The 14,849-nt window shown below is 44.1% G+C and overlaps 1 protein-coding gene and 1 non-coding gene across 3 annotated transcripts; both read right to left on the bottom strand.

Moving 5' to 3' along the window:
* Nucleotides 1-818: 818 nt before the first annotated feature.
* trnav-cac (transfer RNA valine (anticodon CAC)) lies at nucleotides 819-891 on the bottom strand. The gene has a single exon. It is a non-coding gene; the product is annotated as a tRNA-Val (tRNA).
* A 7,989-nt stretch (nucleotides 892-8,880) lies between these two features.
* Nucleotides 8,881-11,397, bottom strand: LOC144697073 (uncharacterized). Of its 2 annotated transcripts, XM_078568878.1 has the most exons (3): nucleotides 11,348-11,397; nucleotides 9,587-10,402; nucleotides 8,881-9,502 (listed from the first exon to the last, which is right to left on the bottom strand). In XM_078568878.1, exons 2-3 carry the CDS (start codon nucleotides 10,270-10,272, stop codon nucleotides 9,250-9,252), a joined length of 939 nt encoding a protein of 312 aa, XP_078425004.1. In that variant the 5' UTR covers nucleotides 10,273-10,402; nucleotides 11,348-11,397; the 3' UTR covers nucleotides 8,881-9,249. The 2 variants fall into 2 exon arrangements, with proteins under 2 accessions (XP_078425004.1, XP_078425005.1); XM_078568879.1 differs by lacking the exon at nucleotides 11,348-11,397 and having other exon boundaries at nucleotides 9,587-11,067.
* Nucleotides 11,398-14,849: the final 3,452 nt, after the last annotated feature.

Here is a 14,849-nt window from a genome sequence, read left to right as displayed (position 1 = left end):
GATTGCTACCGTTAAACAGAGCCCTGCCAGGATCACATGCTGAAATAGGCTTTTTCGTTCAGTTGGTTTAATATCATTTTGTTCTGGGAATGTAATTTTACAGAATATATCTTTCTTTAGGAAACAGGATAGTGCTGATCTACCAGAATGTTTGGAGGAGTCCAAGGGTTAGACTGAGAGGTCATGTCGCTTGTTACAGGAAGACAACTCTTGGTTTCCACCTGGTGTCTCAGTTTGTGTTGAGTTTCATAATGCAGAAGGCTCGGTCCTGCAAATATCTCAGGCAGCAATGCTTTCTGCTCACTCATTCGGAACAGCCTTCTCATCAGAAGACGAAATTCAACAAACATTTCTCAGCAATTTTTTATGTTATTCAACATTCAGTATTAATATATTTGACATTGATGCCCTCGGTTGACTTGAGACTCTCTGAAATATACAACAACATCGAATTGCAAACTTGACTGGCAAAAGAATGCCAGACACCAGGTAATGCACCTGATATGGGTCTGATTTGAGAAGCAGTCCAACAGTCAGCATTGCAACAAAATCAAAGAACTTTACAGGGAACAGGCTTGAGAATGATGCGTTAATGAGATCTGATCACTCTTTGTCTGTCTTTGTGAGCACACGTTACAATGAGACACCTTTGACATGGTGAGTAACTGTGTTAAGCTGCATCGAAAGACGTGCTGATTTTACTGCATGCATTTTATGATCTCGGTGAGAGCAAATGCATTGTGCCTGCAATATAGGAGATTCAGGTACGCTTAAAAGGTGCAAACTCTCCTCACTATTTAGTGAGTAAGTTTTCATAATGTTTCTGCCCGGTTTCGAACCGGGGACCTTTCGCGTGTGAGGCGAACGTGACAACCACTACACTACAGAAACTGCCGTGGTATTACGGAGCCTGTCCGCAATGCTACACTGCGCTGTAACACTGCAGCAATCTGGGTCTCTGCTGCAGACAAATTAAAAACAGCTGCTATTCTCAGGAACGCTGCAGCGAGACTGATGTAACAATGTCATCATAAAATGGCCTAGTACCATTTATCCATGCAAAGGCATCAGAGGCCCTTCCATCATCCGATCCAAGGCACACTAAACGAGCACACTAATTAATTACAATTTGCTTCTCTCTCTTAATGAACCAGTTTTTTCCTCTCTTTCATTAAATTGCTGAATTCCCTTTTGAAAAAGTCGTTTCTGCAGAATCCACGCCTGGTTTGCCTTAATTCACAAGGTTTACATGACGATTTGGACGTGGTTTCCGAATATACTTCGCCAGATGAACATGATGCAATTATGCAATTGATCTCATATCAAATTTGCGAAAGTGTTATTTTTTCAACCTTGCTAGTTTTACAATCTTATTATTTTGCTCCACAGCCCTTCAGTCGAGGGTGCGAAGTTACAGAGGAAAATGTTTGTTCTAGAGTTTAACAGAGCCCTGCCAAGATCGTGTGCTTCAATTGTTCGTTTACTTCATTTGGTTTGAAATAATTTTGTTCCTGGACCGGAATCTTACAGAGGATAAATATTGGTGTAACAAACAGGGCAGTGCTGAGCTACCAGAATGTTTGGAGGATTCCAACGGTTGGACTGAGGGTCCAACTCACTTGTTGCAGGAACTAACTGTAGGTTTCACCCTGGTGCCGCTGCTTGCTCTGAATTTCAAATGTACACGTATCCGTCCAGCAAATGACTCTGGGTGCAATGCTTTCTGCTCAATCATGAGGAACATCCGTCTTATCCTTGGCAGCCGAAATTAAACAAATCTCGTTCCGTATTTGTTCCGCTATTCTATATTTAATATTAACATTGTATCTGTTATTGATGCCTTCATTTGAATTGAGACTCTCTGAAAGATGCACCAAACTCGAATTGCAAACATGACTGATAGACAAAAGAATGCCAGTCAACAGGTAATGCAAACCATGTGGTGCTCATTTGAAATTGAGCACAATTAGCTTTTAAACAAAATGAAAGAAATTTAATGGGAGCAGTTTTGAGAATGATGCGTTCATTATATTTGATCCCTCTTTCCTCCAGGTGACAAGCCTTCTGGCACCTTAACCATGACCATGTAGCAGACAGGAGGGAAGCAAGCAGATCTGCACTGCACCTCGGTTTCCACGACTCCCTCGGTCGTTTTTTCTGATATTCTATTCTGAACACCGATTATTTAAAGGAGTGATTCTGTACCAGTTCCGTCATTTCCTCTGGTTCAGTTGCAGCATCGCTTGCGCCTGTCCTTATGCGCGCACTTTAGCATGAGACATCTTTGAGACGGTGAGTAATGATGTAAATCTGCATCGAAAACCCACTAAATTCTGTTGCTGACCGGACGAACTGCTAAAATGCGTGCCGAGTCAAAAAAGGAACATCTATTTCTACTCAGTGTTTCAAGAAATTTCAGCGTTTCTGATTTTGCTGCATTCATTTTAAGGCCCAGGTAAGAGCAAAAGCTCCATGCCTGAAGCATGTGAGATTCAAGTAACATTCAACAACAAACCTGACATACACAAATTTTCCTCTCTCAAAATTGGCCAGCTTGGATAATGTTTCTGCCCGGTTTCAAACCGGTGATTTTTCACGCGTGAGGCGAACATGATAACCACTAATCTGGGTCTCTGTTGTGGAGAAATGAAATACAGCTGCTATTCTCAGGAACGCTGCAGCAAGCTGATGTAACAATGTCATCATAAAATGGCTGACCAGAATCTTACAGAGGATAAACATTTGTGTAACAAACAGGGCAGTGCTGAGCTACCAGAATGTTTGGAGGATTGCAACGGCTGGACTGAGGGTCCAAGTCACTTGTTGCAGGAAGACAACTGTTGGTTTCACCCTGGTGCCTCAGCTTGCTCTGAGTTTCAACATGTACACGTGTCCGTCCAGCAAATGTCTCCGGGTGCAATGCTTTCTGCTCAATCATGAGGAACATCTGTCTTATCCTTGCGAGATGAAATTGAACAAACTTTACTCAGTATTTGTTCCGTTATTCTATATTTAATATTAATAGTTGATCTATTATTGATGCCTTCATTGGAATTGAGACTCTCTGAAATATATACCAACCTCGAAATTCAAACATGACTGATATCCGAAAGAATGCCAGTCAACAGGTAATGCAAACCATGTGGTGCTCTTTTAAAATTGAGCACAGTGAGCTTTTAAACAAAATCCAAAAATTTTACTGGGAGCAGTTTTGAGAATGATACGTTCATTATATTTGATCCCTCTTTGCTCCAGGTGAGAAGCCTTCTGGGGCCTAAATCGCCTCCATGTAGAAGACAGCAGGGAAGCCAGCAGGTCTGCACTGCGCCTCGGTTTCCAAGAGTCCCTGGGCCATTTTTCCTGCTACTTTATTCTGAAGACCGATTATTTAAAGATGTGATCATTTCTTCTGTTTCAATTACACGATAGCTTGCGCCTGTCCGAATGAGCAGACTTTACTATGAGACGTCTTTGAGATCGTGGGTAACGATGTAAATCTGCACAGAAAACCCATTAAATTCTGTTGCTGTTCGGACAAACTGCTAAAATGTGCCGAGTCAAAAAATGAACATCTATTTCTATTCAGTGTGTCATGAAATTTCAGCGCTTCTGATTATGCTGCACTCATTTTAAAGCTCAGATAAGAGCAAAAGCACCATTTCTGTAGCATGCGAGATTCAGGTAATATATAACAACAAACCTGAATGACGCAAATTTCCCTCTCGAGATTAGCGAGATAGGATAATGCTTCTGCTAGGGTTTCGAATCATGGGCTTTTAACGTGTGAGGCGAACGTGAAAACCACTACACGACAGAAACACTGGGCAACCACCACGACAGTGATCTTATCTGGAATGTTAAACTGAGCTGTCACTCAGCAGCTGCCTGGCTATTTGGTTGGGAGAAATGGATTCAGCTGCTAGAATTTGGAATGCTGCAGACAGACTCATATGACAATGTCATCATAAAATGGCATAACACCATGTATTCATACAAGGGCCCTTCCATCATCCTGTCTCTGCCAGATTTTTTAAAGAGCAAGCAAATTAACTTCAGTTTCCTTCTCTCTTTTAGTAAACCTGTTATTTTTCTGAATATCAATTAATTGCACAATTCCCTTTCAAAATGGAGTTTCTGCAGATTCCGTGCCTCGTTTGCCTTAAATGACATTGTTTCCCTCACCCAATGCCGTGAAGATTTAGATTTGTGTTCCTTACATAGCTATGCATATGAACATTATTTACTTTTCCTCTTGATTTCATGTCGAATTGACGAAAGTGCTCATTTTTCTGATCAAACATCGCATTATTTCTGAGGTATTTACACAATCTAATTACCTTTGCCCCACGACTCATTATTCCAGGGTGTTATATCAAGAGGAAAATGATGGCTACAGTTAAACAGAGCCCTGCCAGGATCACATGCTGAAATAGATAGTTTCATTCAGTTGGTTTCATTTAATTTTGTTCTGGGATTGTAATTGTACAGATTATATTTTCCTTTAGGAAACAGGGCAATGCTGATCTACCAGAATGTTTGGAGGATTCCACTGGTTAGACTGAGAGGTCAGGTCACTTATTACAGGAAGGCAACTCTTGGTTTTCACCTGGTGAAACAGTTTTTTTAAAATTTCATAATGCAGAATGCTCGGTCCAGCAAATGTCTCAGGCAGCAATGCTTTCTGCTCAATCATTATTAACACCCTTCTCCTCCTCAGAAGACGAAATTCAACAAACTTTACTCTGCATTTATTTTACGTTATTCAACATTCAGTATTAATATATTTCTATTTGATATTGAAGCCCTCGGTTGACTTGAGACTCTCTGAAATATACAACAACATCGAATTGCAAATGTGACTGGCAAGCAAAAGAATGCCAGACACCAGGTAATGCACTTGATATGGGTCTGATTTGAGATTTAGCACAACAGTCAGCATTTCAACAAAATCATCAAAGAATTTTACAGGGAACAGGTTTGAGAATGACACATTAATTATATTTGTTCCCTCCGTGAGCACACATTACTATGAAACATCATTGACATGTTGAGTAACTGTTAATCTGCATCGAAACACCCATTAATTTCTGTTGACTGAACAAACTGCTAATATGTGAGCGCAGTGAAATATGAACATCTATTTCCACTCATTTTGCTGCATTCATGTTATGACCTCGGTGAGAGCAAATGCAATATGCCGATAACATAGGAACTCAGGTAAGTTTCAATGATGCAAATTATCCTAATTATTTAATGAGAAAGTTTTAACAATGCTGTTGCCCGGTTTCGGACCGGGGACTTTTCGCGTGTTAGGCGAATGTGATAACCACTACACTACAGAAACTGCCATGGCTGCAGTGAGCCTGTCTGGAAACTGTGCTCGAACGCAGCAGCACTCTGGGTCTCTGTTTCGGAGAAATGGAATTCAGCTGCTCTTATGGGAACGCTGCAGCGAGGCTGATATAACAATGTAATCATAAAATGGCCTAGCACCATGTATCCATACAATGGCAACAGAGGCCCTTCCATCATCCGATCTCAGGCCCCTTTTTAAACGAGGAAACTAATTAATCACAATTTGTTTCTCTCTCTTAAACAAGTTTTTTATTCCTCCCTTTCATTAAATTGCTGAATTCCCATTTGAAAAAGTCATTTCTGCAGAATCCATACCTAATATTCCTTAATTCACAAGGTTCACATGACGATTTGGACTAATATACTTTACCATATGAACATGATGTAATTATGCAATTGATCTCATATCTAATTTACGAAAGTGTTCTTTTCTCTGATCAAACATCTCATTATATCCGAGTTGATTTATACAATCTTATTACTTTTGCGCCACAACCCTTCAATCAAGGGTGCTATATTACAGAGGAAAATGTTTGTTAAGGAGTTTAACAGAGCCCTGTCAAGATCGCATGCTTCAATAGTTTGTTTCCTTCATTTGGTTTGAAATAATTTTCTTCCTGGACTGGAATATTACAGAGGATAAATATTTGTGTAGAAAACAGGGCAGTGCTGAGACACCAGAATGTTTGGAGGTTTCCAATGGTTGGACTGACCAGGGAAGCTGACAAGCAAGCCTTCAAAATCACTGATGATCATTTCTTTACCTGTTACTGCCCTTCAGTTCACTGACACTGCCGACAGGTTTCTCACACAAAATGGTTTGTTTGTTTAACGTTTGGTCACCGGCCATCGAGCTCAGGCCATGATGGAGAAAGCATTGACTCCGAACCACCTGGGTCCACCATCACCAGCTCCGTGTTGTCCTGTCCATCATTCTTGTGTCAGTTAATCCATCCTGCCTCGCTCTCTATCACAGATCTTCCCTTTTGTTCTTTTTACGGAGTGACTCCTGACTTTTCAATCAGCTGGAAATAGCAGGCAGAGAGAGAAACAGAGTTAATGTTTTTTTTCCCTCATTCGTTCATGGGATGTGGGCATCACTGGCTAAGCCAGCATTTATTGCCCATCCTTAAATTGCCCATTTTTTCAGGGGGCAGTTAAGAGTCAGCCACATGTAGGCTAGTCCAGGTAAGGACAGCGGATTTCCTTCCCTAAAGGACATTAGTGAACCAGATGGGGTTTTGCAGACTTTTAATTCCAGATTTTTGTTGAATTCAAATTTCACCACCTGCTATGGTTGGACCACCAGAGCATTACCCTAGATCTCTGGAATACCAGTCCAGTGAAAATACCACTATGCTGCATCAAAACTGGTAAATGCTAGAGATGTAACAGGTTTGAAACAGATACAGAGGAGAGGAGGAAAGAATAAAAGGGAAGGTCTGTGATAGGTTGGGAGGGGCAGGGGAGATGGAGGGGGCAGCGGACTGGTATTGTCACTGGGCTAGTATTCCAAAGGCCCAGGGTAGTGTTTGAATCCCACCATGGCAGGCGGTGAAATTTGAATTAAGTCTAAATGATGAAACCATCAATTGTCATTAAAAACTCATCCAATTCACAAATGTCCTTTAGGAAATCTGCTGTCCTTACCTGGTCTGGCCTACATGTGAATCTAGATGCACAATAATGTGGTTGACTCTGAAATGGCTGAGCAAACCACTCGGTTCTCAAGAGCAATTAGGAATGGCCAATATAATGTTGGCCCAGCAGTACTGCCTACATCCCATGAATGAATGAAAAAAGCACAAAAGGGATGATGATGCCATTCTGTATCAATCAGTTCTCTCTGCTCTCAGTTCTGTCCCACACTGAAAACTCTTAATCCTTCCCCTCCGTTACCCGGGACAAACATTTCGTTCTTCACTGTGACTTGGATAATTTCAGGTGCAGTTCCTTAATTTCCTTCCTGTAATCTTATGAATTAGACCATTCTCAACTGATCAGATGTGGACCCGATGCTATCAGCCCTCCAGGAAGTGACTATTCTAATTCTGTGACTCTGAGAAGTTCTGTTGGTGCAGGGGCTTGAGTGGAACTTGTCACTTTTAAACTGTCATAAGAACATAAGAAATAAGAACAGGAGTAGACCATTCGGCCCCTCAAGCCTGCTCCGCCATTCAATAAGGTCATGGCTGATCTTGTGTTTCGATTTCCATATTCCCATCTAACTCCGATAGCCTTTGATTCCCTTGCCTAACAAGAATCTATCTACCTCTGACTTAAAAATATTCAATCATCATTCATTGCATATCAGACCCGCACCTACAAACTGCTCTCCCACTCTTCCAGTGAAGAAAAGAGCAGTTTTCACTCCTAACCCAACAACTGTGATGTTAACAAAGCGGGATGGAGACAGACTCCATTTAAATGCGGTGACACTACTGGAGGAATGGAGAGCTGGGGTTCACTCCGGAAAACAGCAGCAATGTTTAAAGTTAATCATCTGAATCTGTGCTTGATGTATTAGGAGGTTTAGCCCATATTGGAGTATCTTGCATCCCAGGGAAGGGCAGTAATCCGCTGATTGAAGTTGCTGTCACTGCTTTCTGTTCGCAGTGGGTGATTGGTGAGGGTGGGGCAAAATCCTACTGTTTTTCCTTGTCTCACGATGGAGCAGGGAAGACAGAATCGTTGATGGATTTGTTGCCCTGTCTGAAATGTAGCTTTGACCGACTGTTGGTGATGGAGATCATGCTGCAGGAGCCTTCAATAATCTTACACAAATCAGCTGGCAAATGCAGCTTTGAGGGAAGCTTTCTGAACCATCAGGACTGGAAATGGAAACAAGTGATAGATTCTGTCTAGTTTCAGTGTGTACAGACTGTAGAGGGGAAGAGCTAATGTCACATGGCTGTAAGGTATTACATTCAGTTAATATTTAACAATAAAGATCAATTATTGCTCACACTTAAAATATGTTTTGATAATGCTTCTGCCTGGTTTCAAACTGGGGACCCAGGAACTCTAGTTCCTATTTCTTATGATTGATAATCAATGTATATCGATAAACCTGTAGCAGACCTATATACTCTGCATTTTAATTGGATTTATCAGATGCGTGCACCACTATGAGCTGGGTTGTGGACTGTAATGTCTTCACTCTTCTCTGGTGATCTTCTCCAGAAAGGCTGGTGTAGATAGAATCACTTGGTCTGCCAGATACAGTCACTGTGAGAATGATAATGGAACAATTTTCTGTCAAATGTTCAGTGACACCCGATCACTTACCGAGTGATTATGTAAAAATCTAATTCAAAAAATCACAGCCACTGCCAATGAGGGAGGGAAGGAAGCAGCAGAGGCAGCTGATCAGATTGTCTCAATCTTAGTGACAAAGAAGCTCCATGATCTCCTCACACTTGTTGTTGGAGGTGAGGATGGAGGGGACAGGGGTGAGAGAGAGCACTTCAGAAGGAAGTAACTTGGGTTAGAAATATTGAAAAGACTCAAGACACTGTGTGTTTAACACAAAGCTAATCTAATTGACCTTTATCTACAATATCAGCCCGAATAACTGGGCTGGAGTTTATTAATATCATCAGAAATAGACCCCAATATACATAATTCAGTTCTGGATGTGATTAACAGCAAAATCCAACCATTGTCATTACTTGTGAACTTGCTGGTGTCTCTGCAGTGTAGATAAATAAGCAAATCCCTTCCCACATTCAGAGCATGGAAATAGTCTCTCCCCAGTGTGAACTCGCTGATGTGTCAGCAGGTTGGATAACTGGGTAAAACCCTTCCCACATTCAGAGCAGGTGAACGGACTCTCCCCAGTATGAACTCACTGGTGTCTCAAGGTTGGATGGGTGGGTGAACCCCTTCCTACATTCAAGGCAGATGAATGGTCACCCCCCCAGTGTGAATTCGCTGGTGTACAATGAGTTGAGATGATCGCTTGAACCCAGTCCCGCAGTGAGAGCACCTGAATGGCCTCTTCCCATTGTGAACACTTTGATGAGGCATCAGGTCCTGGGGGCTTTTACAACACTTCCCACAGTCTGGGCATTTAAAAGGTCTCTCGTCTGTTTGAACTCGCTGGTGTGTCAGCAGATGGGATTGCTGACTGAATCCCTTCCCACACATGGAGCAGGAGAATGGCCTCTCATCACTGTGCCCATGCTGGTGTCTCAGCAGTTTGGATGACTGAGTGAATCCCTTCCCACACACAGAGCAGGTGAACGGCCTCTCCCCAGTGTGACTGTACTTGTGCGTAGTGAGTTGAGACAACCACCTGAACCCAGTCCCGCAGTGAGAGCACCTGAATGGTCTCTCGTCAGTGCGAACACGTTGATGGCGCGTCAGTTCCATGGAACCTTTATAGCACTTCTTGCAGTCCGGACATTTAAAATGTCTCTCCTCAGTGTGAACTCGCTGGTTTGTCCGCAGGTTAGATGACTGAATGAATCCCTTCCCACACTTAGAGCAGGTGAATGGCCTCTCCCCAGAGTGAACTCGCTGGTGTCTCAGTAAGGTCGATGACTCAGTGAATCTCTTTTCACATAGAGAGCAGGTGAACGGTCTCTCTCCAGTGTGAACTCGCTGGTGTGTTAACAGGTGGGATGACTGATTAAATCCCTTTTCGCACTTGGAGCAGGTGAAGGGTTTCTCCCCGGTGTGAACCTGCTGGTGTCTCAACATGTTTGAAAATCGAGTGAATCCCTTTTCACACACGGGGCAGGTGTACAGCTTCTCCCCGGTGTGACTGTATCGATGAATTTCCAGATCAGAGGGATAACTGAATCCCTTCTCACTGTCCCCACATTGTCCACATGGACTCTCCCTGTTTCGGTTACAGTTGAACATCCCCAGTTTGGTCAATCGGTTGAATCCACATCCACACGCGGAACACATGTTAAGGTTTCTCTGCGCTGTGAATGCTGCTCTCTCCTTCCAGTTTGCTGATGATATTCAGTCCTGATGAATCGAATGGCTCGGTTAGATTGTAGTAATGTCCATTCTCAGCTTCGCATCTACGAATCCTCTCCCTGTAAAACAAGTTTGCATCAGCAATTACTGGAAAAAATTGAGAAACTGAGGATGGACAGTTTTCTCGCTTTGCATTATTTTTGTTCCTTCAAAACCTGCTCTCCATGCTCTTGGTGTTGCAATCAGTCTCTCTCACAATGTCTTTGCCCCTTTTAATGACAACAACACAGAGGGACAGTGTCCCTTTAAATATGCCGATCATCTGCCGGCGCCATGCATACTCAGTCAGCTCAAACTAACCGGGCCGGCACTGTGCCTGCGCATTGGAGTCATAGAATTATACAGCACAGAAACAGGCCCTTCGGCCCATCGTGTCCATTCTGGCCATTAAGCACCTATCTATCCTAATCCCATTTTTCGGTATTTGGCCTGTATCCCTGTATGTTATGGCGTTTCAAGTGTTCATCTAAATACTTCTTAAATGTTGTGAAGGTTCCTGCCTCTACCACCCCCTCAGGCTCCAACCACCATCTGGGTGAAAAAAATATTCCTCAAATACCCTCTAAACCTCCTTCCCCTTACCTTAAATCTATGCCCTCTGGTTATTGATACCTCCGCAAAGGGGAAAAGTTTCTTCCTATCTACCCTATCGATGCCCCTCATAATTTGTACGCCTCTATCAGGTCCCCTCTCGGCCTTCTCTATTCTAAGGAAAACAACCCCAGCCTATCCAGTCTCTGAAACGCTCCAGCCCAGGTAACACCCTGGTGAATCTCCTCTGCACCCTCTCCAGTGCAATCACATCCTTCCTATAGTGTGGGTGACCAAAGCTGCACACAGTCCTCCAGCTGTGGCCAAATAGTGTTTTATCCAGCTGCAATATAACCTCCCTTAGGCTGGGGAAGGCGGCCGTTGACAGAAAGTGAGTTTTCCCAAACCAAGTGAGTGAGCTGGATGATGGGGGGGAAGAGGCGGATGGAGAAAGAATCAAATTAAATACAAAACCGGAGAGTCCAACTGGGGCTCGCAGGAGCGGAGCGGATAAGACAGCGGCACTCGGAAGTGACGACATAATGATGCTTTGGGGGCGGGGCCTGGGCTGGTGAGTGACGTGCGTCTGAACCAATAGCAAGAGCGCGGGCAAAGGTTGAGGGACCGAGTGGGCGGCAGGTCCGCCGCTGGGCGTGCATTGTGACGTCAGCAGAGGGCGCGGCCTCAGCCCGGAAGCAAAATCCTGCGGATGCTGCAAAAGCTGAAATAAAAATCGAGAATGTGAGAAATGCTCAGCAGGTCTGGCAGCTTCTCCAGGGAGAGAAACAAAGTCAACCTTTCAGCTCTAGAAGTTCGAGAGGTGGGGTAAAAAACAAAAGCGGGCAGGTCTGTGGAAGGCAGGAGAGATTATTCAGCGAAAGGGATGATGGTGCAAGGCAAAATGAGATGGTGATAAAGAAAATAGAAAAATTCCCAACACTGGAGAAGGCTATTCTGTATCTAACTGGTGCTGTACCTGTCCTGGGGAGTAATTGACCTTTATCCTCCACTTAAACAACCTCCTGCTATTACATATCCAACTTCCATCAAGCTTAACCCTTCATTTATACCTCCGTAACATCACTCGTCTCCTCCCCCCTCTCAGCTCATCTGCTGCCGAATATCTCATCCATGCCTTTGTCACCTCCAAACTCGACTATTCCGACACACTCTGGCTGGTCTCCCACATTCTGCCCCCTGTAACCTTGGGTCATCCAAAATTCTGCCACCCCATGTCTTAACTCACAGACAGACCCTCCTTCTCCACAACCCCCTCCTCTAATTCTGGCCCCCTGTGCATCCCCCATTTCAATCACTGCACCATTGGTGGTCGTGCCAAGAAGCCCTAGAATAGACTGCAGGGCATGATGGGAGAAGGGAGAGAAACTGGAGAAAGATGTGAGTTGACGGCTCAGGTAAGGAGGAACTTTGGAGACAGTTTGGCCCGGTGCACTAGTATAAGGGAGGGAAGCAGCAGAGGCAGCTGATTGGATTGTTTCAGTCTTAGTGACAAGGAAATTCCATGATCTCCTCATACTTGTTGGAAGGTGAGGATGGAGGAGACGGGGAGTGGGAGAAACCTTCAAAAGTAATGTGCTAGAAATATTAGAAAGATTCAACACAATGTATTCAACACAAAGCTGATTTATTTGACTTTTATCTAAAATATTAGCCCATGTAACTGCGTTGGAAATTATTAACATCAGTAGAAACAGACCCAATGAACACGGTTCAGTCCTCTGTGATTTCCAGCAAAATCCAATCACTCTAGTTACTTATGAATTCGCCGGTGTCTCATCAGGTTGAATGACTGTGTGAATCTCTTTCCACACTTGGGACAGATGAACGGTCTCTCCCCAGTGTGAACTCGCTGATGTGTCAATAGGGTGGATGACTGAGTGAATCCCTTCCCACAGTTGGGACAGGTGAACGGCCTCTCCCCGGTGTGAACTCGCTGGTGTACAGTGAGATCAGATGATGTCTTGAACCCAGTCCCACACTGAGAGCACCTGAATGGTCTCTCGTCAGTGTGAATACGTTGATGGCGCATCAGTTCCCCAGAACTCTTAAAACAGTTTCCGCAGTCCAGGCATTTAAAAGGTCTCTTATCAGTGTGAACACGTTGATGGGACATCAGCTCCCTGGAATTTTTATAGCACTTTCCGCAGTCTGGGCATTTCAAAGGTCTCTTATCAGTGTGAACACTCTGGTGATTCAGCAGGGTGGATAACTGAGTGAATTCCTTCCCACAGTCAGAGCAGGTGAAAGGTCTCTCTCCAGTCTGAACTCGCTGGTGTGTCAGCAGGTTGGATGACTGAGCGAATCCCTTCCCACAGTCAGAGCAGGTGAATGGCCTCTCGCCGGTGTGAACTCGCTGGTGTTCAGTGAGTTGAGATGACTGTCTGAACCCAGACCCACAGTGCAAGCACCTGAATGGTCTCTCGTCCGTGTGAACACGTTGATGGAGCATCAGGTCCCGGGAACTTTTAAAGCACTTCCCACAGTCTGAACATTTAAAAGGTCTCTCGTCAGTGTGAACTCACTGGTGTGTCAGCAAGTCAGATGACCGAGCGAATCCTTTCCCACACTTGGAGCAAGTAAATGGTCTCTCCCCAGTGTGAACTCGCTGGTGTCTCAACAGGTTGGATGACTGAGCGAATCCCTTCCCACAGTCAGAGCAGGTGAATGGTCTCTCACCTCTGTGAACTCGCTGGTGTCTCAGCAGACTGGATGACTGAGTGAATCCCTTCCCACATACGGAGCAGGTGAATGGCCTCTCTCCAGTGTGACTGCGTCGATGAGTTTCCAGGTCAGATGGAAATCTGAATCCCTCCTCACAGTCTCCACATTTCCACAGTTTCTCTCCACTGTGAACGGTGCTTTTTCCTTCCATGTTCAAAATCCGATGATATTCTGGTTACAACAAATTGGGCGACTCTCTCAGATTCTGATGTGATGTTTGGTTTGAGTTTTCTGACTGAAAAAGTCTTCCCTTCTAATATCCTGTGAAATTGATTTAAAACAGAAAAAAAGGGAGTGAGAGAGAACCCACAGAAACACAAAGGCAGGTTGTGAAATTGAATTTAATGATTCTGGTAATTTTTGGGGCCAGAACTAGGAAAAAATTACCATGAAAGCTGTCGGATTTTTTGTAAAAACCCAACTGGTTCATTAATGTCCTTCAGGGAAGGGAACCTGCCTCCAGTCTGGGCTACACAAGACTCTGGCCTCTATGAGAACACTAGGGGAAGGCGGTGGCATAGTGGTTTTGTCACTGGACTGGTAATCCAGCGATCCAGGGTAATGCTCTGGGGACCCGGGTTTCAATGCCACCACGGCAGATGGTGAAATTTGAATTCAATAAAAATCTGGAATTAAAAGTCTAATAATGACCATGAAACCATTGTTGTTTGTCGTCAAAACCCATCTGGTTCACTAATGCCCTTTAGGGAAGGAAATCTGCTGTCCTTGCCTGGTCTGGCCTACATGTGACTCCACACTCACAATGCGGTTGACTCCTAAATGCCCTCTGAACAAGGGATGGGCAATAAATGCTGCGCTAGCCAATGACACCCACATCCAATGAATAAAGAAAAAGAAATAGGAGCAGGAGTAGACCATAAGCCCCAATGAGCCTGCTCCGCCATTCAACATGATTGTGGTTGATCACAGAATCTTTACAGCGCAGAAGGAGGCCATTTGGCCCATCGAGTCTGCACTGGCTTGCTGAAAGAGCATTCTACCTCATCCCACTACCCTGCCTTATCCCCGTAACCTCACACATTCTCTCTCTTCAGGTAGCAATCCAATTCCCTTTTGAATACCTCAATTGAACCTGTCTCCACCACCCTCTCAGGAAGTTTGTTCCAGACTCCAACCATCCTCTGGGTAAAAAACAAAATTCCTCACATCACTTTTACTCCTTTTGCCCATTATTTTGAATGTGTGCCCTCTGGCTCTTGATGCACTCA

The sequence above is a fragment of the Cetorhinus maximus genome, chromosome 23, assembly GCF_964194155.1.
Source record: "Cetorhinus maximus chromosome 23, sCetMax3.hap1.1, whole genome shotgun sequence".
Classification (NCBI taxonomy): domain Eukaryota; kingdom Metazoa; phylum Chordata; class Chondrichthyes; order Lamniformes; family Cetorhinidae; genus Cetorhinus; species Cetorhinus maximus.
The sequence above is the reverse complement of the archived record's forward strand: the minus strand, read 5'-3'. Positions and strand labels throughout refer to the sequence as shown.

What these genes read in the sequence shown, in the direction of transcription:
- LOC144697073 (XM_078568878.1), bottom strand. Translation starts at nt 10,272, where the DNA reads ATGTGTTCCGCGTGTGGATGTGGATTCAACCGATTGACCAAACTGGGG. An exon ending in AGGCCGTTCACCTGCTCTGT is followed by an intron (nt 9,503 to 9,586) that starts GTGTGGGAAGGG and finishes CTCCTGCTCCAT; the next exon opens with GTGTGGGAAGGGATTCAGTC.